Source organism: Podarcis pityusensis (assembly GCF_964106645.2).
Source record: "Podarcis pityusensis genome assembly, chromosome: 2".
In the NCBI taxonomy this organism is placed as follows: Eukaryota; Metazoa; Chordata; class Lepidosauria; order Squamata; family Lacertidae; genus Podarcis; species Podarcis pityusensis.
Window position 1 is genome coordinate 33035286 of NC_138029.1, and position 26634 is coordinate 33061919.

The following is a 26634-nucleotide window of genomic DNA, read 5'->3' on the forward strand; positions in this document are numbered from 1 at the left end:
GGCCACGTGGTCCACCACAACTCCTCCCCACTGGGAAGTGGAGTAGATATAAAAAGAAAGGGTTCTAATCTACGTAACAGAGGAAGTAAAAGTAATTCTTTAATACTGTTTAATCCAAAGAAAATTGGTGTATCCTTCTTGTATACACCATTAGCAGACTTGAGCATATCAAAGCTGAGGGATATCAGTCCAGCTCTTTCCACTACCGTTAATGGGATCATGGTCTAACGCTGTCACTTACTTGTTTTAAAAAATGAAATCCAACCCTTTATTTCAAAGTTCTCTCTAAATAAATACAATTTAAGATCTCAGAGGGGCCCTATAACAGATCAGTGTCAAATGAGCCTGACTCCCTCCTTTCGCAATCTTCACAGAACCCTAGCCCAATGGTTGCCATCAATTTGATTTGAATTAATTTTATAATGCATAATTTTAGAATATTGTACTATTTTATTGTTCTTAGCCGCCCTGAGCCCGGCTTCGGCTGGGGTGGGTGGGATATAAATAAAATTTATTATTATTATTATTATTTGTAGTTTATGGACCATTTTTAGAATCTATTGCAAATATCATGTCAAGGTGGCCCCATTAATAAAGGAGGCCCACTGCTGCCATCATCCTCAAACAATATGCTTATTGGTCTTAATATGGAGTGTTAAATTTCCAAGTAATTTTCTCAAAGCTTGGCATCTTATTTATAAATTTTTATGTGCGTCTTCACAATAACATAGGCTTTTTTCATTTTTGCAGGAAACATTTATCGTGTCATAAAACTGGCTCATACCAATGGCCACTATTACATAAAGATATATGTCTATTCCATGTCTTCCAATTCCTCCTTTATCTCAGCAGTTCATTTTTTATGCCAAATAATTAGCGCTTTTACTTTAAGTGCTCAAGCCATCTGTGTCCAATGGTAATGAATCTTTCAGGATGTAGTGTGGAGACCAGGACTAGTTGTATCTAACCCAGAAATGTTAGAGAATCTCAAAGAGGGCTAGGGAAGACAGCAATGGTTGAATTAGCCTCATTTGATTTCAGGAAACAGCATATTTATAGAAACATCTATAAATCTGGTCATTTTCTGAATTTAAATATTTTGATCTTGAACATGTTAATAAATTCAGCAACACTGTGTCCAATAGCTCTCTAATAATAAGAATGATAGTACTGGCATAGCATGTAGTCTTGTGGTATTCTAGCAATTCTGTGTTGGTTGTGAATGGAACAAATACTATGCAAACAACTTTGAACTATCACAATGAGAAGGACTTTCTGGGAAGAATTCAGCATTGTGCAAGGCAGTCATTCTAGCAAATCAAGCATTTTGGCTCATCATATGGAATGATCCCCCCCCCCCCACAATTTAGCTCCACCCTGAGTCAATGTGGGAATGAGGGGGAAGCCCCATTGTTTAGGACTTCCACTGGGAAGGGACTCATTAGTTGAATCCCACCCTCAGGCTCAGTAAAAAAGTATGAAATATTATCACTAATTCCATGCCACCTAATGAAAGTGTGATAGCTAGAAGAGGTGCAGGGCCACAGTTGATGTGGCAACGAACAGATTACTGCTTCGATAGCTCATTGCCAAATACACAACTATAATGTGAGAACCTAAATGTGTGTATCTATCTCAGAGAGAAGATCCACATGTTCCTTGCCAAACACCAGGGACAGGGAATCTGTGGCCTGCTAGATATTGCTGCATTTCAACTACTATCACTCCTGGTCATTGACCATGTTGACTGGTGCTGGGAGCTGGAGCCCAGCAACACCTGGAGGGCCATAGAATGCCTGTTCCTGCCATGCATCAGACACACAGACAGGTAGAAAGAGAGAGGGGGGAGGGATTTTAGTTTTCACAACATTTCTCATGTCTCTTCAGATATGGGAGTAGCTGGCAAGAGCAGCTGAATGTAAAATAAGAAAAGGACCACACAGCTTAATTTTAAATACAGTTACAAAGAAAGTTCCTCAAATTCAATAGGATTTGCTTCTTAGTAAATGTTCTAAGCCTGATAATTGCTTCACACAAAACAGAAAAAAAGATCCCATGGTGGATACCATGTTTTCAATAGAGAGAGCTCCATTTACAGAAATGCCAGTGGCTAGGAGAATCAACAATAATAGTTTACATGTGGAAGAAAGAATGTAACTTTTGGTATGCGCTATTTGCCAAGAGACAATATGGCAGGCTACACTGGAAGTCTCCTTTCATTATTTAAAAATACGCCTCCTCCTTCATCCTTGGGAGAAACCAGTCATCCTAATCTTCAACCTAATGAGAGTTCCAGTGTGATATACTGTGCTGGGCAGTAAGAACTAATGACGTAGGTGGCTGGTTCCATGTGGGAAAATAATAACCATTCAGCTGTTACAAGTATGTGACGCCTACACTGCAGGGCAATCAACTGGCTCAGACCTGGAGCTATATAGATGCCTCCACCTTTTTGAACCACTACCACATCCTACACCCATATCTACAATATATTTACCCTACCCTAAGAGACAAGGAAGTTTCATTAGGGGGCTGCTTAAAAAGCTGTTAAATCGAAACTTAACTAGAAACTTAAACCCATATTAAGGCTGCAGTGCTTAGTCAATTAATTGGTTAGAATAATTAAAAAGCCTGAAAATGTTTAATTGACCAGAAATGCCCCCTGGTTAATTTGGCACTGTGTGTTTGTGTGTGTGTGCCAGTACTTACTGTAGATGGCAAATCTTAAAAGAGGCAATCTCCCTTTTCTCTCTCACAAGAAATGCCAAAGCTACCCTGACTTTCCTGATTAATCAGTATGCCCTTTTAATATGCTATCAAAGTTTTAATTGATTATAATATTTTATATTATAATATTTTGGTTCAACCTGGAATTGGATTTGAACAAATACACCTTTTGAACAAATACACCTTTTATATTCACATGGAGCTAATCAGAAATCAGGTACACTGATAGTACATGAATTGTCCTAGGTTTTAAATTACATAATCTGCTTTGACACAAGGAATATACTAAGCAACGTGACAACCCCCATACACATACCGAACTATCTTCACATCTGGTTACACACAGGCCAGCTTATTTTCAACATCCCAAAGTGGTCCATGAAATTCAACATAGGCTTCCATGCAGATGAATGGAAATGTTCACAAGAGCAGCATCTCATCTCTACGCTAACTTACAGCACAATCCTATACATGTCTACTCAAACGTAAGTTCCCATTGAGTACAATGGGGCTTACTGCCAGGAAATTGAGTGTAGGATTGCAGCCTTAATGACATTCTTATAAGCTTTCCAGCTCAATCCTATGCATGCTTACTCAGAAGTAAGCTCCACTGTATTTAACAGGGCTTCCTTCCAGGTCAGTATGCATAGGATTGTAATGCCAATGCACTAAATACTTGTCTAAACATAAATCTAGCTATGGTTATAGTCCTATACATACTGATGGAGGAGTATGTTCCACTGAATTCAGTTGGCTTTCTAACTGAACATGCATAGGACTGGGTGGTAAATACTAGGGATGGAATAGGAATTTATTTGGTCAGCATTTTTAAAGTGAATTGACCCACTTTGCTGGTCCTAAGCTTAACTGCAGATTGAAATCTAATGTCATTTTGGTTCCAAAAATGGATACAAAAATGTGCAAGGAAAATGCATATTTTATAGGGGGAACATGTGTACAAAATGCATTCTTTAGGAGAACATGTGGACATTTTCAATTCACATTTTTCATGGTGGGTTGTTTTTTTTTAAACACAAAACAGGGGGACTGGTCCTATGATTGAACACGTGAAAAACTGACACAGAATGACAATAGGCTGATCCATCCATCCCTAGTAAATACCCATCTCCTCTTAAACAAATAGAAATGCATTTGCCATTCTACAAAAGTAGTTTTTAGTCACTTTCGGCCTTGATACGCCTACTTTAGATAAAAGTAAGAAAACCTCTCTCTCTTTTGTAATAAAGGTTTCAATCTAAATTTAGATAGAAACTTTTCAGGAAATTAGTAATATTAACCTGTTTCTCAGAGTTGTAATTGTCAGTAGCTGGAAGGGCATAATGATGGCACACAGAGCCTGATAAGTTGTCCATCAGCTTCAACTCTCCTTCTAGAGATTCCTGGATCAGCAGTGATATGGTATCAAACAAGTGTCTTTCCTGGGAGGAGTGCCATATAGCATGCAGAAAAGGATAAGCCAGGCCAAAAGAGAGAGGCAGAAGCGGGGCAAGGTAGGGGGAGTGGAAGAAGAGAAAGAAGAGAGAATGAATGCATGAGAGACAGAAAAGAGGAGAAGAGACAGAAAAAGAAAAAGAATGTTTTCAGACAGAACAGCAGTTGTTGAAATGGCCAGGAAGGGAAGACAGAGACAGAGAGGGGAAAAAGAACAGTGCAGTAATACCACAGTCAGAACCTTTCTTAGACGTTGCTACACACTAGACCAAAACTAAACACGATAGTGCTCTAAGACTGGTGGGACACATTACATTCATTCATTCATTCGTAAGTGGCTACTGATAGAAATATTTCTACTTTGCAGAGCCATCCTACTTGATAGCAGGGAACAAAACTGCAGCATAGCTAAACAACAATATGCACAATTTAAAATGGTGGTGGGGATGGGAGCCCAGCATTAAGCCTGAAAAAAAATAATCCACACTTTGGCATCACTTAACCATGTAAGAAACAGAAATGGCCTTGAGAGATGCTGGATGATTTGCAGTTGTGCTCGGTGACTCAAGTGTTGGCCCCTCTGAAAATTAGGCCACTGATTAAATTTTCAAAAGCACAAAAAGTGACAAAACTCAGTGGATTTCGACTTCTGCTTTGTCTGCTGGTGCTGTTATGCATAGTGCTTGCAGTGTGGTTGGTATTTCCCAAGGCTAGGTCCTATACTGTGTAAACAATCTTTGAAGGCTGGAGTCGCTTGTGTGACAGATCACAGCCTGTGTGATAGATCACATGGCTGCCAGTGAATCTGTCACCCTGCATCAGATCACAAACACAGATACGAGGAGTACCTACCTGAGTCTGGCACCCAAATGTCACTGGATTGTTGTAGGATCCATCCAGACATGGGGAAATGACAACCCAGCTGATTTGGAAATCTGAACTACACCTCAGGCTTTTGCTACTAGCTGGGGAAAAATTCAATTATTCTATACCGCAGATGAAATCTAAATACTCTGATTTAAGTTATTCATGGCCATAACCTAGTTCCCTTTGACTTCCATTATGATTATTAATTTTGGGGTTTGTGCGATGCTGAATAGTCCAGTCCTATGCATGCTTCCTCAGCAGTAAGACCCACTAACTTCAATGGGACATATTGCTGAATAAGTGAATTTAGGATTTTGTAGTGCCTGAGATAGTCCAGCAGGAAGTTTGGGATTCGGAAGACCTATGAGCTTTTGAAAATTTTAACCCAAGTTCCAAATGACAGGCTCCCAATTTCAAAAGTGTCTTCTCAAGTGCTTACACCTGAATATTAATACATAGCATAAAAGCTTCTCAAGCAATATGATGGCCGATCACTTAAAAGCAGTACTCTCTATGCAGGCAAGTATGTATGATGACATATACCCTTATGAGCACAGTGCATATACTTTACGGAACATGCAAGCAAAGAAGCATGCTGCCAGTCACATAACTTTGCATGGCTACATTTTAGGAGCTGTATTCCTCTTTCATCATGTGCTCAAATAACCATGTTAACACATAAATTTCCACTGAAAAAAGAGTTCTGTGGGGCGAGACAGTCACTCATCCAAAGTTATGGCTGGGACACATCTGAATAAATGTATTATATGTATACCAGACGTATAGCTGAGAGAGTGAGTGGGTATCTTGTGCCTGTTTAATGCACTTCTTGTAGCCACCTGCTGCACATCCCTCATCTCCCATCAGCATAACCTGCCAACTCATAACATGCTCTCATGGCTCTCATCTTTGCAATCCTATATGGACATTCAATTTCATGGTCTGCACTTGGCTGAATAGGGATTTTTTACTCACAGGAAAAAAGGAATACAACTCCCTTATTCATTAATACACTCAAGACTTTTTGGAATCTGTGCAAATGCTATCTGAGGAAAGTACTAGCTACTCCCCACTTCACCCACCACCTAAGATTCTCACCATAGGATGAACCAATGAGAGTTGAGAATCCACCTTGATTTGCATGGGATTGGCATATCCTCCGGGGCTCTCAGGTCTTTCTCCTGCATTACTGCCTGCCCATATGAAAGGGTCAGAGGGCGGATGCTGGCCCGGGGTGATTGTCTTCATTTCCATCTCCAGTTCCAATTCCAGTTCTGCTTCCTCTTTCGCTTCCTTGTTACTTTCCTCTAGGTGCTTCATGAGTACAGCAATCACCACATTCACCAGGACAAACTGAGCTGTCAGCACAAATGATACGAAATAGATTGGCGAGATGACGGTGTTGTAGCAGGTGGATTCCTCATCGCAGTCTCGCAGCGTGTCCTAAAGGAAGGAACAGAGGGACGGGAGGTGGGAATAGTCGTGGCTTATGAGAGAGCTCTGGGCAACTCTATCCATGAATCAGATTGGGCTTTTCAGCTTCAAGTCCAAAAGGTTTTTTATAGGGGTGAGCAAAACCCACTGTAGAATCTCTTCAGGTTAATTTCCTTCATCCTCCACAGAGTTTATATGGAATTTCTGGAACTTGTTTACCGATGTCGGTAAACCTTTTCTGCCAAACTTAGCCTTCCTAAACACCCCATTATCATGTGGAGGGCAGACAAAGGCTTCTCACTCATACAAATGGCCAATGCACACAACCTTGCCGCAATAGCTGATTTCTGTGCAAACATCAACATGGAACTATTCAGCACTGTCCTAGCATGAATTCCTCAAACCATAAGAACATCTGTCTTACTATATCAACACTCATTCTAATTTGGATTTTACCTTCATTATCCCATTCCAGTTGTCTCCTGTGGATACACGGAAGAGTGTGAGAAAAGCCATCCCAAAGTTGCGAAAAGTTGCATGCCGCCCTAAGCCCTCACAGGGATGAGTATCGTCACATTCTGTATGACCAACCAAAAATAAAGGCAATTTAGCTATTTGTTTTCTTGACAAATAACTACGTCACTCTGCCTTATCCAATTCTATGCAACAAACTGGTGGAGCAGAGAACTTACCAAGGTCTCCAAACAGCTCCACCCCAAGAGCTGCAAATATGAAAAACAACAACATGAAGAGAAGACCCAGATTCCCCACCTGTAAAGAGAAAAGAAAAGGAGGGAAATAAAAAAATCATTGATGTATTTCTCTTAAGTAACCCCCATTATCAGAGATGCACCACATTAGCCTCCATTGTATAGGCTGCCTTTGTCTCTTTTCCCTCAGCAACTTTAACAACTCCTGTCTAACCACTAGTAGTAGCCCAGTCTCATGATTTACTGGGCCAGTGAATAAATACAAAAGCTTCAATCCTAGGCAGGTGGAGAAAAAGCATACAAACAGATAGAAATAGTTTCAAGAAAGTTTGTATTGTTACCTGGCTGAATAGTCAAAACCTATTTCTGATGGAAAACTGGCTTCCCAATTCTACTGGGCAAACAGTTTTAGTAAAAAAAAAAAAAAAGATTATGCATTTAAAACTTTATAAACAGAGTACATAGTCTTGCCCTGTCAAGGACTGTCATTTAATGTTGCGCACTGTCTGCTGCACAAGCACAAGACCAGATCGTGCACAATACAGATTGTTGCCTTATGCCCACAATGTTGCATTGCCATTCCCGAACAGTTCCACCTAGAACTCCAGGGCTATTCAATTTCCTCTGGTTTTGAGAGTTTCTATCCCACCTCTAAGAGAAAAGCAGATGGCCATTGAAATTCCATTCCAAAGTCAGAGTAATTCTAGATGAGGGATAGCCAACATGGTGGTGCTGTCCAGATGTTGCAGAACCCCAACTCCTATCAACCCCAACCTGGTCAGGACTGATGGGAACAACATCTGAAGAGCACCATGTTGGCTACCCTGCTCTAGACTATCTGATTTATTTGTTTAATTTCTGCTTAGAAAGACAGCAAATACCTTGTTCAGTCCACCACATTGCAAACTGCTGTGGGTCACACAATACAGTCTACTTTGAAGTTCACCACTCTGAAAGTTAGTTCACCCTTGAAGTGCCACTCAGTGACTTCCCTACAATGCCTCCTGTTCATGAGGAGCACTGATCCTGCCATAAATCATAGAGATGGAAGGGACCACAAGGGTAACCTAGTCCTGCCCACTGCAGTGCAGGAATCTTTTGCCCAAAGTGGGGCTCAAGCCCACAATGCTGAGACTACGAGTCTCGTGCTTTACCGACTGAGCTACCCTGGCAGTCATACGTAATGTTGTCTTTATATTTTCTCCTGCTCCAACAATTTAAAAGCAACCCCATGTATTAATTTCCTTTTTCTATGGTTCTGTGGTTTTTAACACTTGATTGGGAGCTGCCCAGAGTCGCTGGGGAAACTTATTATTATTATTATTATTATTATTATTATTATTATTATGATGGATTGTTTCTGACCGTGCACGACCCCAGCCATTTTGCCACAGGGAAGTTTCCTCTCTTACTCCTTTCTGCCACTGTTCATTGCATTGAGCTGCTGGTTTGTTTTGAGGTGTATGCAGACAGCTGTCAAAACATGTATTTAACATGAATTTAGCTTTAAAAAATAAAATAAAAATAAATCCCACGACTGAGAGGAAGAAGCATTCATGTCCTGCTTGTGGGCTTCCCATGCTGGTTGGCCATTGTGAGAACAGAGTGCTGGATTAGATGGGTGGCCTGATCCAGCAGCATTCTTATTTGCTCCAAACATATGAAAGGCAGCATGTGAAGAATGAGGCTGAGCAGAGGATAAGCTAAACTAAACTGAGATTTGAGCAACTGTGATAAAGCATCTTGCCCAATCTGGAGGTCCCCCAACCATTAGAATGAACACTTACTAAATTCATAGTAAAGGTAGTTCTAAGCACAGAGAAAACACACATAAGGGAGATATGCCAAAACAACAACAACAACAACAAACAACAACTCACAGATTTCGCAAGAAAATTTGAAAATGAGGGCAACTCAGCAGAGGTCTTTATGATCAAGACACAAAGGTTACCTGAGGCAGTGCTTGCATCACTGTGTCCAGCAGAGCTCTCATCCCTACAGCCATCTTCAGCAGTTTCAACACTGCAGAAAATGAAATGTCCTCTGCATTATTGTCACACAATCGGCATGTGAAAAGGAAATAAATATTTCAGAAAGCATATCGGGCTCCCCAAGTGATGTGGCAAGCATCCTTCACTAGAGGTGAAAATGCAAGGCCGCTGTCAGAGCTGCTTCCAGATCCTAGCTCACAGAGGATCACGCTAGCCAGCGATCATTAAATAAAAGTCTTTATTGAGTTACAGTTTCCATTCTCAAGCTGCTGCGTGCAACTCTACGTCTCATGGTTAGATCGGCGAAGCTCCATCTGAGTCTCCGCCCCTTGTACACCAACTTAATATCCTAGCCTTGCTCCACCTTTTCCGCCTGACTGTTCTTCTCTGGGTCCCTCTGCCCCCCGGGGTCTCTTCCTTCCGGGATTCCTCTGACGCTGACGCTGACCCCCCTGACTCTTCTCCCTCCTTTCGGCGGGCTTTAGGACCTGGCTCCCTTTCCGGGCTGCCTACTGCGCCACCTTCCTGTGCATTTGAACTTGGCACGCGCGCCCAACCTTCCACCTTCCGTCTGACCGTTTCTTCGCTCCCCGATGGAGGTGTGGCCACTCCTGACTCGTGCCCTCCCCCCTGTTGTGAGCTGCCAGCGCTTGATCCCTGGCGCCCTTCCTCTTCCCTGCTCTCTGGCGGTGACGCTGGTCCTGATTTCCAACTGCTCCCCTCTGAGTCCCCTCTGGCTCTATCTTCCTGGGGTGTCCCCCTAGGCTCCCCCCTTGCCCTGGCCACTGGTGCTCCTTTCTGTGAATCTTCTGATTCACTGGAAAGACTCGGAGATCTCGGGTCGTCGTCATCACTCATCTTTTCTTCTGCCTCCTCTCCCTCGCTCTCTGTTTCCTCCCTTGCCCTTGCCTCTGCTCCTGAACCCCTGACAGCCGCATTATAATGAAGCGCTCTGTTGTTGTCAGAATGTTCATAACAAGTAGAAAAACCTGCGAACATCATGGCCATCTCCTTCACTCACTAAATTGGGTGCTGCTGACACTGTGGCAGGAATACAAGAGTGACCTTTTCTCCTGGTGGTGACTACCGCTGCTGAGTAAAGTAAACTGGTTTGGAAAGGTCAGAAATCTATCTGATATACTGATGACAGAATTCAGCTTCAAGCTAAAGAATTAAGAAGCCAAGTGTATCCCCATCGATTTCCATCACAAGAAGACTGGATAAGAAATAACATGAACTCATAACCTTCAGAACTAAGCACTTCATAAGCTAAGAACTAATGCCACCAGCTCCAGACATTCTTTAGTGCTTTGTTGCTTGGAGTTGGTACCACCACCCTACTGGGAATATAGATGGCAGATGTTCATCTAGAGTGCCTGAAGGCCAAGCAATTCTGGTCCTTCCCTGTATGTAATGCCTGCCACACAACTAACTGGTCATAGCAGTGATGGAAAGAGCTACTTCTGAATAAACACAAGACTGTCAGTCTAGGACTAGAATGATCCATGTTCAACTCCCCACGCAGTCACAGAGGCCACTCGGTGACCTTGGGCCAGCTGCACTCACTCTCTCAGCACAAAGTGTTGTTGCATTGACAAAATTGGGGAGAATCAAACCTTGCACATCACATTGAGCTCCTGGGAGGGGGGGGGAGTGTGATATAACCCAACCCAAAATGACTTGCAGGTAATAGCAGGACAAAGCACATTGAGGTATCTATTAGCTAGGCAGTTTATGCTTGGAAGTATAGCTGTGTTGCATAGGAAACCTTACAATGCCGGGAATTAACAGTTCCACTGGGAACAGAAACTGTGTGGCTGGAATGCCCCAGGAGTAAGGGGAGACTGACCTCGAGCAATCCTCAGGACCCTCATGATGCGGATAATGGTGGGGTTGATAGGCAGTGAGGCATTCACCTCAATCTCTTCCAGCGTAATCCCCATGATGGACAACAGCACTATTGCCAGGTCTAATTGGTTCCACCTGAAAGCGACACAAAAATCAAGCAGAAAAAACTGCTAAAATATTTGCATTGGTGACAAAAGGATTCCAGTCATTTCAGTTATTCCGGAACTGACTCATGCACCGATGCACCACCTCAAGCAATTTTTGTGATGAAACACATCAAACAATTTTAAAACTATTATATAGAGTACTATTATAGAGTTAGTCAAGTCTGGATATATCACTGACTAGAACAGAAAATGCAAAACCTAAAATTCTTTAGGACTTACCTGTCTTGAAAGAACCGACGAAACCCAAATGCAATCAGCTTGAAAACAGATTCCATGACAAAGATGACCGTGAAGATGTAATTGCAAATCTTCAGAGCTTCATCAAGAACCTGTAATGTGGAGACAACTCACAGGTTATTGCAAAGGAGGATTTTGCCCCCTGCAGTTTTTGGCCTTCCTGCTTTCAACAGGAGCCATTATTATTATTTTAATCTGAAAAGGCAAAATGAAGAAGGGGCAGGAACGCAGGCATATCACAACTCCTGCACAGTGTTAACATTTAAACTGCTGCTGGCTTTCCAAGTGGCAGTGACAAAACCAGGCTCTCCTATTTTTCATGAAACCTTATAACAGAAATGATTTGCAGCTGGATAGGAGCTGAGTTGCTGTACAGCTGGATTGATTTCTTACTATTTCAGAGGAAGGCGTCCTGGATCATGGTATCAGTGCTGCTTTTGAGCACAAGAGAAAATGTGATTTTGTTCTTTGGAGCACATGCAGTATTTCACATGTTGCATTATTTAACACATATGAGAAATATCGCCTTCCATGCTTGCAACTGGAGATACGTATCTACACTGGGCAATATTTGATAATATAACATTATTTAGGATTGTGCCAAACATATCTATAAGATATACAAAAACCATAAAATACAATTAAAACCAAAACCTTAGTACTAAGCCCTGCCCCCCCCGTCACCTGCTATAGTCTCAGCTGACTTGAAACGATCTGGGCTGGGAGTGGGGAGAATCTAGAACACAGCACTGAAAGACAACCAGGAGGGCAGGCAGCAGAGCACATTAAAGGTACATGGAATTAGAGAAATGTGTAGCAAGACTGGCTGATAGAATTAATAAAACTAACTGTGTGAAAAGCAAAAGCTAACTTGTGCCCCTCTGGTTCATAATCAGTACATGCCACTGAGCAATGCTATAGTTCAGAACACATCTAACATTAGCACAAGGTAATTGGATCATCTAACAAGCTTCCCATAGTATTTACAAGATGCTCCTGTCACGTGGGTCATGCACTGCCACCTTAAACATGGCGTTTTCTCCCGTTGATTTCTTTTTAATTGTTTCACATTACACATTCAAGTACTATTTAGCTACACTGACTGATTCACCTTTGCTTTCGTCTTGCATTTATTCCTTGGCTTCTCAAAGTAGTAGGGAACAAAAATAAGCAACTCTACGCTAATTGGCAGCCATTTCCATCGAGCTATCATAAGCAAGTGATTTGGCAGATCATTGCAAGCGGTTTGCCATTATAATTTGAATGTGATCCTAAATACAGGAGTTTGGCATGCTAATGTATCAGGGACCTGCTGCCTTGCCAAAATGCTGAGTCACCACAGCAGAAATAAAGAGAGGCAACTGGCTTTTGGTCCAGCTGCATATTAAATCCCTCAGGCTGCCGACAGATCTAATGCAGTAAGATTTGAAAGATTTCAGGATTTGATCTATAGATCATTTATTATTAATATTATTATTCTCAGTTTCTTAAATAACCCCTCCTTTTTAGGGAATCTGCTGAAACATGGAATATGTGTGTGTGTGTGTGTGTGTGTGTGAGAGAGAGAGAGAGAGAGAGAGAGAGAGAGAGAGACCCAAAGCCCAAGTGCCTTTTCCAGCTTTTTGGGGGGCAGAATTTGGTAGTCTCCTGTTAAGGATACCAGCCATTTTGATATGAAATTCTTCATATCTTCTCTCTTATCTGCCACTTTACATGCAGATTGAACCGCCTACTTGTGTTATTGAGATCTTCCAATTCTAACTTAAGTGTCTAATTGTAGTTTTTAAATTGTTTTGCTTTTATCATATTTTGTTGTAGTTCCTGCAGCATTCATATTGTGCTCAGATTACCCAGATTTGCCACCATTTCTGCCTAACGGTCTTTTAGCTGCTTTTGGGGGGGAAATTAACTGGGCTTTTATTTCTTCTTTCACCACCACAGCTCACGTTGCTCATGTTAAAGGGGCCTCCCCTCAAAGTGATACACAGAAGAGTAAAAGGCAGACAATGCCTCCAGAACAAAACAGCATTAAATACTGTTCAAACTTCCCAGAGTGCAATAAGATACAATAAAACACAACCCCAACAGCAACTCCAAGAAGCTTTTGGTGAAAAGAGAAGTTTTCAGTATGCACCAAAAGCAGAAGTTCATTGGCACATGCCTCATTTCAGGGGGAATGAGGGCTGCCATTCAAAGACATTTAGGGCTTTGAAAATCTAAAGCAGCACTTTGAAATGGAAATGCGGAAACTGACATCCAGCAAAGTTCCCTTATAATAATTTGGCTGCTCAGGCCAGAGATTCACTGGTATACAGGGTAATCAGTGGAGGATGACTAAATTTTATGGCCTATTGCTATAGTTAAAACTTATTCTGAGTTAAAAGAGATAAAACTGACAGCTCTGGAAGTCCCTTCCAGCCCTCTCATTTGCCTCTTCCAATCTCTTTGCATTAAAATCAATGCACCCTCCCCTCTTTACTCATCGTGTTCTAAAATAAATGGCCTCAAACACTGTTTTGTTTCTCATGTTAGCGGAGGACATTCTGTGCTGCTTGATTTTCTTTGCTCTCTCAGTCACCTTTCCACGAATTGCTCTGGGAGACTGTGATAAAATCTAAGGGCCAGATTCAACAAACTTATCCCGCAAGTGGAAGCCAATGCAAGTACTCCCACTAACTGCAGGCATCCCCAAACTCGGCCCTCCAGATGTTTTGGGACTACAACTCCCATCATCCCTAGCTAACAGGACAGTGGTCAGGGATGATAGGAATTGTAGTCCCAAAACATCTGGAAGGCCAAGTTTGGGGATGCCTGCACTAGTGCAATGGGGCTCCCTCCTTCTCCTCCTCCTTCAAATCCACTTAAAGGAGGGCCAAGAGAACACGCAGAACACCACATGGAAGGAGGAGAGGGGAGATTGTCAAACAAGCAAAATACACTGATTTGGAGGGCGGCAGACATGCCTACATTACAGCAGAGGCTGGATGGCCAACCAACCAACCAGGGATGCTGGATCTGCAGATTTCCTGCATTAGCAGAAGGTAAGGCTAGATGACCCGAGAGACCATCTATGATTCTACAGTGGTACCTCGGGTTACGAACTTAATTTGTTCTGGAGGTCCGTTCTTAACCTGAAACCATTCTTAACCTGAGGTACCACTTTAGCTAATGGGGCCGCCTCCTGCTGCTGCACAATTTCTGTTCTCATACTGAGGTAAAGTTCTTAACCCGAGGTACTACTTCCAGGTTAGCGGAGTCTGTAACCTGAAGCGTTTGTAACCCGAGGTACCACTGTATGTCTTTATTTATTTATTTAACTAATCAGTGGTACCTCAGGTTAAGAACTTAATTCGTTCTGGAGGTCTGTTCTTAACCTGAAACTGTTCTTAACCTGAAGCACCACTTTAGCTAATGGGGCCTCATGCTGCTGCTGCGCCACCGCTGCACGATTTCTGTTCTCATCCTGAAGCAAAGTTTTTAACCTGAGGTACTATTTCTGGGTTAGCGGAGTCTGTAACCTGAAGCGTATGTAACCCGAGGTACCACTGTATTCCCCTAAGCAGTTTACAAAACAGCTTTTGTGTCACATATGCGAATTGTGTCACAATGCACATGAACCACCCAAGAATTGCAAGGGTGTTTCTCTAGATCAACGTTCTTTCTCCAATGGGGTCAGTCAGGTGCATGTGGAAAGCTGAAAAAACAGGACATGGTTTGCTAGCTATTCCCTTGTATTTTGCTTCCGAAAAGGAGAACATGTAGGGAAGGAAGAAAAGAAAGCAGATAAGCTGTCAGGATAAACATGCACGCACTTATGTGCTTGTGTGGCCTGGTGACAGTAAGAGCTAAGAAAGCCATGTCCAAAAAGATGGTGCCAAAACTGACTGCCATAGTGAACAGGAATGTCATGTTTCCTATAATGACACTTTAAGAAACAATTTTTTCCCCGGTACTTGCCGAGTTCTCTCTCTCTCTCTTTTTTTTAGTCCTTTAGCTACCAGGAAATGACAGAAAGAGCATCAGCGCAACTAAAAGGTCATTGGGTTTAGCCCTTCCTTGGGAAACTTTAAGTTGATGTGTGTGCTTTCCCTGCCACTGAATCTGACAGAATCAGTGCTCAGGAGTAGACAAAGAGTATAATCTCCACATCTCTGCCAATTCTATCTTGGCAGCAATTAAAAGTAAGGGATAAAGCCTCTTTGTGATCTAGAAGGCCAGCTTCAGTATAGTTTTAAAAAAGATTAACAAAGCATCCCTTGGGAAAGAATTTCCCACAGAAATAAGTTTGCCAGGGAGAAAAAAAATTTAAGTGTCAGAAGACCCACAAACTGAGTCAACACTGGTGCTTTTTTTTTGGAGGGAGTATTCAAGGGGACGCAGTACTGGTACCTCTTACCTCTTTTTTGTTGTTGTTAAAAAGTGTGCCACTTACTATAACGACTTCATGGTACATACTGACACCTATTTTTCTAGAAAGAAAGCACTGTTAACGTTCCCTTTGGTTGTTTGGATAGACACTGTATTGTAAGTGGATGACGTAACTGAAGATTTGGGAAACAAAGTTCATTATGTTCTTTCTCCAAATTGTAAAATGCAAGAGGGCCTGGGGTTCCAGCAATTTACATACAGCTTTCAATGTTCAGAACCCTAGGAATGGCCAAATCAGTCCATTTCAGGTTCTCCCAGTTTTTAACATTCCCAGTCTTAAGTCCTCATGAAAATTCACCAGCTTTCCAGTGTGTTTTTCCTAATATTTACATTTTTATTCTTTTTTATTTATTTTCATGGTACAGAAGATAAATTTTGAGAAAACAATCGTTATAACAGTAAACAACAAATAACTTGTCCTGATAAAATTACAGACTTTCATCATGCCATGTGTTAAAGTTTCATTTGATTACTCTAAGAGATCACGCCACTAATATTTACATGTTTGTATGCAATTTTCTGCAATATGCCCCATTTTTCCAAGCAGTTTCCCCTAATATAACACATTTTTGTAGGTGATTTATGTAATGAATTTTCATATACTATTTTCACTAATATGTGGATTTCTCTGTGTACTTCCCCGTAATATCTTTTAATTACAAAATTCAAAGATGGGTGAGTTCTGAAGGATTTTGGTTCATCCATTGTTTCAGGAAGTGTGAATTAGGCAGGCTCACATTAAATTTGTGAATTGAACCAAATTTCTCCCATATCCCTACTTTGAACTCCTTTGTTTTTATCCAAATTGGATAGCCCTTAATGGTGAACAGTTCTAATGAAAGCATGAGAGACAAGATGGAGCAACCCTACCCTGCTCCATTGTACAAAGAAACAGTTATAAACCACTGGCTTCCACCATAGTCTTAGGCATGATGATAAAGCACTTTGCAGTGGTTCTTAGAAACAGATCCAAATCCTATCATAGTAAAAACAACACTCAAGGAATGTCTGCCACTGAGTGCCTTCTGCAGCATCCAAAGAAAGCATCTCCCTGATTAGCACCTCTCATTCTAAAGGGGGAATATAAAATTCAAAAGCCTGATGAAGATTATGAATTTCTCTTTTGGAAATAAAAACAGGTAGTTCTTTCTGTATCTTCTGAAAAGCTACTTGACCTAGCAAAGAGGTAGTAAATAATTTCACATCTTGATTCAGTCTAGAGATTGGGCCATATGCTCGCTTTCCAAAGAACCTCTCTTGGCTTTGCAATGCAACAACAGCTAATGTTGCTTGATTAGAGGAAGGTCATAAAATCAGGATGGTAATCAGCTATGTTTTACTCAGATCAGAAATTAAAAACATGATTAAGTTAGGTCCATTAATTTCAATGGGTCTACTCTGAGTAAAATCCTAGGATAGGATTTGGTCTTGAGCACATACAGAAGTATTTCAGGAAGTACAGCCTTGCTGCTGCTGCTGCTATCAACTCCAAAATGTATGACTAATGCTATATGGGTACCTTAGGGAAGATACTTTGCACCTCAGCTAATACAGAGTTGCTTACTAGTTGGCTTATAACAAGAACACCCTGAGTGTGTTACTGAGTTAGCAGTAGTTGCAGCAAAAAATATAAATATTTTTGTTAAAGCCAATGCTATGAGCTGGACCATAAAGAAGGCTGATCGCTGAAGAATTGATGCTTTTGAATTATGATGCTGGAGGAGACTCTTGAGAGTCCCATGGACTGCAAGAAGATCAAACCTATCCATTCTTAAGGAAATCAGCCCTGAGTGCTCACTGCAAGGCCAGATCGTGAAGCTGAGGCTTCAATACTTTGGCCACCTCATGAGAAGAGAAGACTCCCTGGAAAAGACCCTGATGTTGGGAAAGATGGAGGGCTGAAGGAGAAGGGGACGACAGAGGATGAGATGGTTGGACAGTGTTCTCGAAGCTACAAACATGAGTCTGACCAAACTGCGGAAGGCAGTGGAAGACAGGAGTGCTCTGGTCCATGGGGTCACGAAGAGTCGGACATGACTAAACGACTAAACAACAACAACAAATGGGCTGTAAAGATAATCCTTGTATGCAACTGCTTTATTTTGGTTTCTTTCTGTGTTGTTTATGATGATGTGAATGACTGCTATTGACCGCAGTTCTTTAGCTGGTGCAAACACTACTCTCACTCAGTAAAAACTAGATCCCTATATCACGATCATCTCCCATTCAGCATGGTAGAATGGCCAATGCATATTTATTTCTGTTTCATTCTTTTTTTCCACGTTAATGGATGCAATGCCAATTCCGTATCAAGCCTACAACAATGTTTGCAAATCACCCACAGCATCTACAAATACTTTTCCTGCCCTACCTTTGGCTGCTGGTAGTGCTCCATAGCCATGGTGATGACATTGAGCCCAATCACACCTGTGATGAATAAATCCAGGTAATGGGTGGTGCACATTTGATGAATCAGAAGTCGGAAGCGAGAGTAATCAGAGTAGTAGGGTTTACACTGTGCCTCTGAAAAGGAAGAGAGTGGAGAAGCAGATCAGGTAATTTCTCCCTGTCTTAAGACCAGTTCAGCACTGGCTTTCAAAAATCCAAATTGATACATTCAATCAAATTCATAATGATTAGGTTTTCAGCAACGAATGGGGTGTGGTAAAGGGGATTGTATGTTAACCATCATTAATGCATAGCAAGACTACAGGATCATCTATCTGTCCCAGCAGCTACAATAAAACATGCACAACAGCCAGGCTTTCAGGATTAGAGATAAGGTGAGTATGGCATGGAATCATTTCAGGTTCCAACATAATGTTTAGTGTAAAAATTCACTGTTTAGATATCTATTATTGCACAACAACACTCTTAATTTATATAAAAGAAAACAAGAACTTTCAATCAGAATTGCAGGTATGTGAGCTATAATTACAAGGCCTGTATTAACAGTGCATAAAAGCGTGCTTAAATGGGGCATTCAATCTCCACTGAAAAGGGAGCTTGGAAAGGACTTGAGGCAAGTTGGAAACAGTATGCAGTGGTTTTTGACAGAGAATAGCAAAGCACTGTAATATGATATTTTAAGGGCTTCCCTCTATATTTTGAGAGTGTGCCTAAATGTGAAGGAATGTTTGCTTGCCAATGGGATATGTGTTCTGTTGCAATACAGTGCCCAGTTAACATTGGGCATGTAAAGCTTGACTACTTAGCTGTGAGTTCAGCATAATATATTATATCAGGGTGATTTAAAAAGGTAACATGAAGTCCTCGTTATTACATATTTTACATGGCTGTTTATTTGTATATATTTTCAAATGTTATATATGAATGTATTATGATGGCCTATATTTGTAATGCCTAATAAAGGTTTGGTTAAGTAAGTAAGAAAGAAAGTAACATGGGAGTCCAGGCAGAGAGGATAGTATAAAAAGATACTAGTAGATACTGACTGGGCAAGCAATATACTGTGATGTAAGGGGAAAATGTAAAGAGGCAGTGGGGAAGAAAGTTAAAAAGGGAATAATGGACTGTTTGAAATAGCAGACATGAACTCATATAACTGCATTTTGAAATACAAGGTAGGGAAATGGAGGGCGGGGGGAACAACCCCAAAGTTGTCAGAGCTATGAAAACAATTTATGAAATAATGCAAGTGATTGCTCAGTCAGAATTTCTGTCTCGGAAATAAATGATCTTCTCATTTGTGCGTGATTGCCAAAGTGCAAATGTCCCTGTTAGTCTTCTATGTTTGGCTGCATCAGGGATGACACTTACTCTTCAGGCCTGAATGTTCCTGCAGATAAACTCATTTACTCACCTAATCTCTAACGAGGAAATGCCAAGTCTGAGTCTATAATTCAGGGCAATTTTCAAATAGGCATTATAATGTACCATAAAATGAAAAGGACTGTCTTGGAGATGTCAGAGTGTAATATTATGACCATAATTAGATGATCAACTGGTTATGAAAATTATTGAGCCAAGAGAATTGAATGGCGTGGTGTTTAGCTACTCTGAACAAAAAAAAGGATTTCATATATTGGTCCGAACAGAAATTTGGGGAGGGTGAAGTATGAAGTATTCGTGATCTTGAGGGAAAGCTAATTTTTAGATCACATTTTTGCAGGGTGTATGTATACAATTTGATTCTCAGATAGTCAAAATTGCAATCTTCTTAGCCATTTATGCAGCTGGCCAGTCGTTTTGTATGGTGGAGGTGCAGGCACATGCCTCTTCCCTTCACCCAGGCACCTAAAGCAGGGTGTGGGGAATCTTTTGCTCTCCAGATGCTGCTGGATTCCAGCTCCCATCTGCCCCAGCTGGCACAGCCAATAGCTGCCTGTGGGAGTTGGAGTCTAACAACATCCAGAGGGACAGAGGTTAGCCACTCCTGACCTAAAGAAATATGTAGCACAGGTCCCTTATGCCTGAGGGCTCAATTTGGGGAACATTTCCCTATTTTGAGAGGGAAGAATCATGTGTGTGTACACAAGGAAAACCTAAGACAAATTACTTTAGGTGTGCGGTGGAGAGGACACGAGCCTGTGCCTCTTACACATGAAATGATCATTCACCTGGGTAAGTGATTAGCTGTATCATTATATGACTTCCAATATCCCCATCCCATAAAGTTTGAGCATCAGGGAGAAGACTAATAATGGAGCAACTTATCCTGCGAGGTTTGGTGAAGTGATCCCAAACATTTGCTCCAGTACTTTGAAATAAAGAGGCTGAATTGATATTTTTTGCATTAGGAGCTGCCAGTCTATAGATAATCTGACCCTGAATGCCATGGCATAATATTAAAAAGTGAATTTTGTTGCTGAATTTATTTAGCATCTCTTAAAAAAACACAACAACAAAAGCTACACAGGTTGGTATCTGACTGACTCACAACTTTCATCAGAGCTCTTACATTCTGCATAAATATCCATTAAAAACTTGAGATATCTCGATGGCATTATGCAAAACTATGAAGAGGAAATTAACTAAAATGTTTGAATACAATTAAGGTTTGAACTGGGGCCCTGGCTATGAACCAAGTTATAATTTCAAAGAGAAACCCCATTATAATTTGCTGATCTCTTTTTGTTCAATACTTATCCATAATTCACATTCAGGCATGAAAAAATGTCACAATTTCTGCCTTTTATTTGGGAGGATTTATTTATGAATAATTACACTGGAATCCAAGGGTTCAGCTATGACTGGCAGATTAATTCAGAACTCCACACGGTAACAAAAGAGGCTGTTAACATATAGCAGGGATTTTCACAGAGATTGTAGAATGTTACCTGCATAGCAACAAAGCATGTGGCAGCATAACCTTATAAGCAGGGCTGCCCATTTTCCATTCTGTATATTGTGGGTGAAGACAGATGTAATATTTAAAGAGATGGCTCAGCGGGTTCTTCACCTCTGACATGAGCTCAGCTTCCTCTCAGCTTCACATTTGCTTGAGAGGTATGCAGTCTATCAAGCTGAACACTGGAGCGCCAACCGTCTTGTCCCTCCCTCATGATTTAGCTGATTTAGGCCTTCTCAAAAAAATTAAGTGCCACATATCCATCTACTTGTTTTTATATTAATTCTTTGCCATATCAGGGAAGGAAAGGTTGGACAAAGAGTGGAAATATCTGACGATGATGCAGGCACTGGCCATAGCCAGGTTTGCTGAACCAGAGTTCAGTTCTGGAGCAAAAAAAGCTACGTCTCTGGACTGAATGAGAAGGTGCCTCCAAACCTGCTCCTATAATTGATAATATCTGTCTTCACCTTATTTTTGGTGAGGCTTTCTCCTAAAATTCTTCTCTGGTTAAGTCAAAAATAAAATAAAATCACAGATTACTTTTCATAATTTAGCCAATTTTTAAATTGTGCATTGGATTGATAAATCCGTAATATAATTGATATAAACATTTTGGTATCTGCCAATAACTTTATTAAACATGTCAGCCCTGTTTCAAAATCCTGCTCACCACCAGCTTCCCCATGCTTGGCATGCTGTCATGCATATTACTGGAAATTACAGCTTTTACCTTAAAATGAACCACAAACAGTCACACCATGCTTCCTGTGGGCTTTAAATTAACAGCTGCTGAGTTTAGGTGGGCAGGGAACATTTTTATCTTTTGAAAATAAAAGTATTATTTCTTTTTGCTGGTGTTATAAAGAAGCCACATTTCTGATTGTTTGTAAGTTTTGGTACAGTACTTAAAATGTCTCGTTCTAGACCTGACATCCGTGCCCCCCTATGCAACAGCATTATTTGTTCTAGGAAATATTTGAGAGGTACCAACATCTTGGGAAATACAGACATCTGTTCAAGTCTAGGTGATGAATCATCACACAAAATGACACCACACCACCAATACTGCTACAATACAGTGACTGGGTCAAGAATAAGAAGAATGCTCAATTAGTTAGGAAAATACTGGAAAGATTAAGACAACATCCTGACATCGAGGGTATCAATGGGGTGTGCGTATATAGGGTGGGGGAAGGAGGGAGGAAAATGGTAGGCAAAGAAAAGCAAGAAAATAAGGAGATAATGACAAGAAGGCCTATAATAAAACAACAGGCACCAGCAAGGGTGGAGAGGGGGGGAACAGGTTCTAAATCAAGCTGCTTTGGAGGGCTCAGTAAAAAAAAGGGAATGAACTTCTCTTGGTTGATTATAGAGTCACATTGATTTGATCAGAAACCAGAATCCAGGATATAAATGGCAAAGCATCTTTTGTGTACCATCGTCAAGTTACACAGAGTGGTGGCGATTCAGACCTCATTTTATGCCAATAGTAATAAGAGAGCTGGTAGTATTAAGGTTATTTCAGTCTTCCCTCTCATCTTGGAAGATTAGATACAGCTCTAGCTCTCTTTCACACCAGAGGGAAGGAGGGAACAAGACAAAGGATTATTGGATAGTGTCCAGTGTGCATAGTATGTCAGAGCACTAAGGCTTATACGACCACCATATTGACCTCATAGTGACTGGCAACCCCACTGAGTAAACATGCCAACTGAGAGACCCTTTTATTCACAATTTAGGCAGGACAAAGCCCGAAGCGGGCAAAACATATTCCTATTTTTCTTTGGATTCTGTAGAATGATGTTCTGAAGTGATCTGGTGTGGCAGCTGTAAACAGCTGTCTAACAGTGTTGGCATTTATGTATCATTTTGAATGGCATAACGTTTCACAAATAGGGGGTCGAATGCTCCCCCAAGCCTTCATCAAGTGGATAAGCGGTCAGGGATGCAGCTCTTACTAAGCAGCTGGATTTACAAACTGTCCAGAGAATATTGAGTTCAAAGTGATGTGCATGGGAGTAACACTGACATTTAAACAAGTGGTTTTATTAGTCTTTTTTTTTTTTAGTGAGTGGCATTTTTTAAAAGCAAAGTGGAAAATGGTTAAATTGTTCCCACTGAGAGTTTTCCAGCTGCGACAGACAGCATCCTGTCCAAAAATAAAATCTTGACTTTATACCAGTAAACAATACAGATAGATAGCACCATTTTCTTTCTACAATTTGTAAAATGCAAAGAAAGAAAGACATCCTGGGTTTTCAGGTTTGAATGACTCATTAGGGCTAGTTTGTAGAGCATGGGTATCATTGGTTTCCTACTGTCACACACATTTAAAGTACTTTCACAAAAGAGTCTCTCTCTGTCCTTTCACACCAATGAGCATTACATTGTGTTTAATAATGTGAGCACCAGTATGAGGCAACAACAAAGGGAAGACAAAGCACAGGTCTGAGAATCAGACACAAGAAAAGGCAAGCTAAGAGGTTCTTTGTGAGCCTGCACTGAAGAATGGCCGACTTGGGACGACGCCAAAGCATTCAAAACAAACAAATGCAACGGAACACTCAAATGTACATCTAAGATTTTAAGATTAGAATCACACTGAAAGGACAGGTCTCAGGAGATTTTCCTCTAGCTCTTGTCCAAGGGGATGGACAGGACTGATCTCCTAGCCCACACAGAGAATATGAACATGTGAATGCAAAGAAATGGAACATAAAGAATGGTAATGTTGAGGAGATTCAGGATTTATTAAAATGAGCTGGGTCATTTTTTGCAAGCCATATATATCTTTAAAAACCCCTTCAGATTTATTCCTCTGTAATGCTCTTTATATTTTTTTTACACAACTGTATTATTAGAGTTGCACCTCAAATTAGCCCTATACCTGTCAGGGTCTGTGTTAATGTGCATCATGCTTAAATAGGCACCATATTCACTTATCCCCTGGAACTACCATATTTGAAGAATTTGGAAAAGTCTCCCTGCAAAATTGCTGTAGACAATTTGTCTAATGTATGCAACCTTTCCTGGTTTTCCAAAGTTGCAACACTTGCCAGTGATGTGTTCTTCTGGCTTACAACCCAACAGCTGATTCAATGTTTGGCAATTATGACCAGGGTCACTGAGGTGGAAAAGTCCTTGAGACTCTCACACAAAATATGCCCAGTCTGGTTTTACAAATGCACGGAGTGACTAGAAGGATTTCCTGGCAGCCAGTGAGAGGTTCAGTTATCTTATGCTATGTAAAGATGTGGACTTGAATTGAGCAATCAAATTCCTGTTGCTATTTTGAGTTTTTCTAAAGGTGGATTAAAGAGACTGTCCTTTATTAGGCAATGTTTGATTCTGTGCTTGCTGAAGTAAAGAATCTGCTAAGCAGGCCCAGAGCTATAGATCTGATTTGGACTACATGCCTTTCTGTCTCTTGCTAGGTCTTGATTAATGAAGTAGGACATGACATCACTTTTTCTCACACTGAAAACAACACAAAAGTTCTCCTTTCTAATTTGTTTAAACGTGTGGTTTTTTTATTTTTCAGTGGGGGAACATTCAATCGCAGGAGCCCCCACTGCAGTCTAAAGGAGCAGAACCTGGACAATGGGGTATCACCTTATTAAGAAGTTGGGCTAAGGCTTGGGCCCTGTACAGATAAGGAGCTGTCCCCTAAACAGATCATGCTGTTAGGTATACAGCGGTACCTCAGTTTTCAAACGTATTTCTCTGTTCTGGAAGACTGAGTTCTGAAATATTTGAAAACCGAGGCGCAAAGGGTGGTCTGCAAATTTCATAGAGAAAATTGAGAAAAATACAGTGGCACCTCAGCGGAAGCCATTTGACTTCCGAGGCGTGTTTGAAAATGGAAGCGTTTACTTCTGGGTTTTTGGCGTTTGAAAACCGAAACCATCGCCGTTGAAGTCGTTCACAAACTGAGGTACCACTGTATACCTAACAGCATGATCCCAAATGCATTTTGGAATAAGTTTTCAACTGATTTCGGTGGACTATTTCTTCCCAAATAACATAGCTGAGGATAATTGTCCACATGCACAGATCAGTATCTAGGCAAGTAAAACATTGAGAGCTGATGCAGGTATTACATGTTACTTCAAGATACAATTAACAGAGCAGAGCTGCAATGCCTTCCCCAAATATCTCCTGATATTTTAGGGTAGCAAAATGGGGAAGGGATTTTGCCAAATATTCTTTTGGGTTCAGGAATGAATTATATCAACCATTTTTCTTACAAAACTCTCTTCTGAAAAATTCTCCCCAGTCTCCAGATCTATCTTAAGCAAGGTTGTACCGGGGAAGGATACAAAACACTATAGGACTTTGGTGTGTGTGTGTGGGGAGCCCATTACAGAACATTGTATACAAAATATTCTGCAAAAAATATATTTGTCACCTGAGGCGACACTATTTTTAGCTCTGGTCAGTACAAAGTGAGGGGCCTCCCCCCTGAGTCTCCACACATCTGTACAAGGTTAATCACCACACATCAAACAGCTCCAAAGTGGATGACCCAGACATTATCCAAAAAACCTCTTCCTGAAAACAACCAAAAAAACCAAAGAAAAGAACATCGAAGGGAAGTTGGCAATATTTGTGATGAAAAAGAAAAAGAAAACCTGCTAAAAAGGTAAGGTTAAGACCATAACATCAAAAATGTGTCAGTGATAAGTCAAACCTGCAGACGTTTCTAATTTTTTAAAAACAAGCACAAAAACAACATGCGTGAAATGCAGAGAAACCAAGAAAAGGCCTTCCACCACACACAATCTAGCAAGCTGCCTCATAGGACCAGTGGGCGGCCGTTAAGTCACACAGCACTGCCATTCACGTGAGACAAAGACAGCAAGGACTTCCCAGTACCTGGCACTGCACTGGCTGAGCTGTCCATTATTACATCATCCAGCATTAGATCTAGAAGAACGAAAGGGCATTAAATCACTGGAGAGGATGCGAGGCCAATCCTTCATTCCATCTTCATCGCTTCATGCACCCGTCACTCTGACAAAAGCACACCGTCACCCTGGCAGGGCGAAACAAGGGTTCTGCCTGCCTACAACCGTTACCCACAAACGCACCCACACATTTCAGTGGAGTTTAGATAGAAGCAATGTAGAGTATACCTCCTGTGGTGCAATGGGTCAGTGGATTTGGCTGTTAACCAGAAGGTTGGTGGTTTGAGCCCAGCCAGGGACAGGGGTGGGCAGGATTCCTGCACTGCAGGGGGTTGGACTTGATGACCCTCAGGTCCCCTTCCAACTCTACAATTCTACACCATCAGAAGGAGGGTGGTCTGTATTGGCAAATCAGCCTTCTAAATTTGTAGGCAAGGATGATGTGGTCTTATGATTTAACACTTGTACAGTGCCTAGCTATTTGAGATTAAGTATTCATAGTAGTATAATTCATGTTGCCTTTCAGTTTAAAAGTCCCAAGATTGGCATTAA

At 41.2% G+C, this 26634-nt stretch overlaps 1 protein-coding gene across 13 annotated transcripts in view; it reads right to left on the reverse strand.

Annotated features, from left to right (window-relative positions):
• Positions 1–26634, reverse strand: part of CACNA1G (calcium voltage-gated channel subunit alpha1 G) — a 327715-nt gene that overhangs the window by 14769 nt on the left and 286312 nt on the right. For 5 of the 13 annotated variants that reach the window (XM_080993529.1, XM_080993524.1, XM_080993535.1 and 2 more), the window contains 9 exons: positions 26051–26101; positions 18233–18384; positions 11416–11525; positions 11031–11164; positions 9142–9212; positions 7173–7251; positions 6937–7058; positions 6145–6489; positions 4026–4166 (listed from right to left, as the gene is read on the reverse strand). In XM_080993529.1, coding sequence (XP_080849655.1) covers positions 4026–4166; positions 6145–6489; positions 6937–7058; positions 7173–7251; positions 9142–9212; positions 11031–11164; positions 11416–11525; positions 18233–18384; positions 26051–26101 — 1205 coding nt within the window. The remainder of the gene's footprint in view (positions 1–4025; positions 4167–6144; positions 6490–6936; positions 7059–7172; positions 7252–9141; positions 9213–11030; positions 11165–11415; positions 11526–18232; positions 18385–26050; positions 26102–26634) is intronic. The other 8 variants (XM_080993532.1, XM_080993530.1, XM_080993526.1 and 5 more) reach the window with 4 other exon arrangements.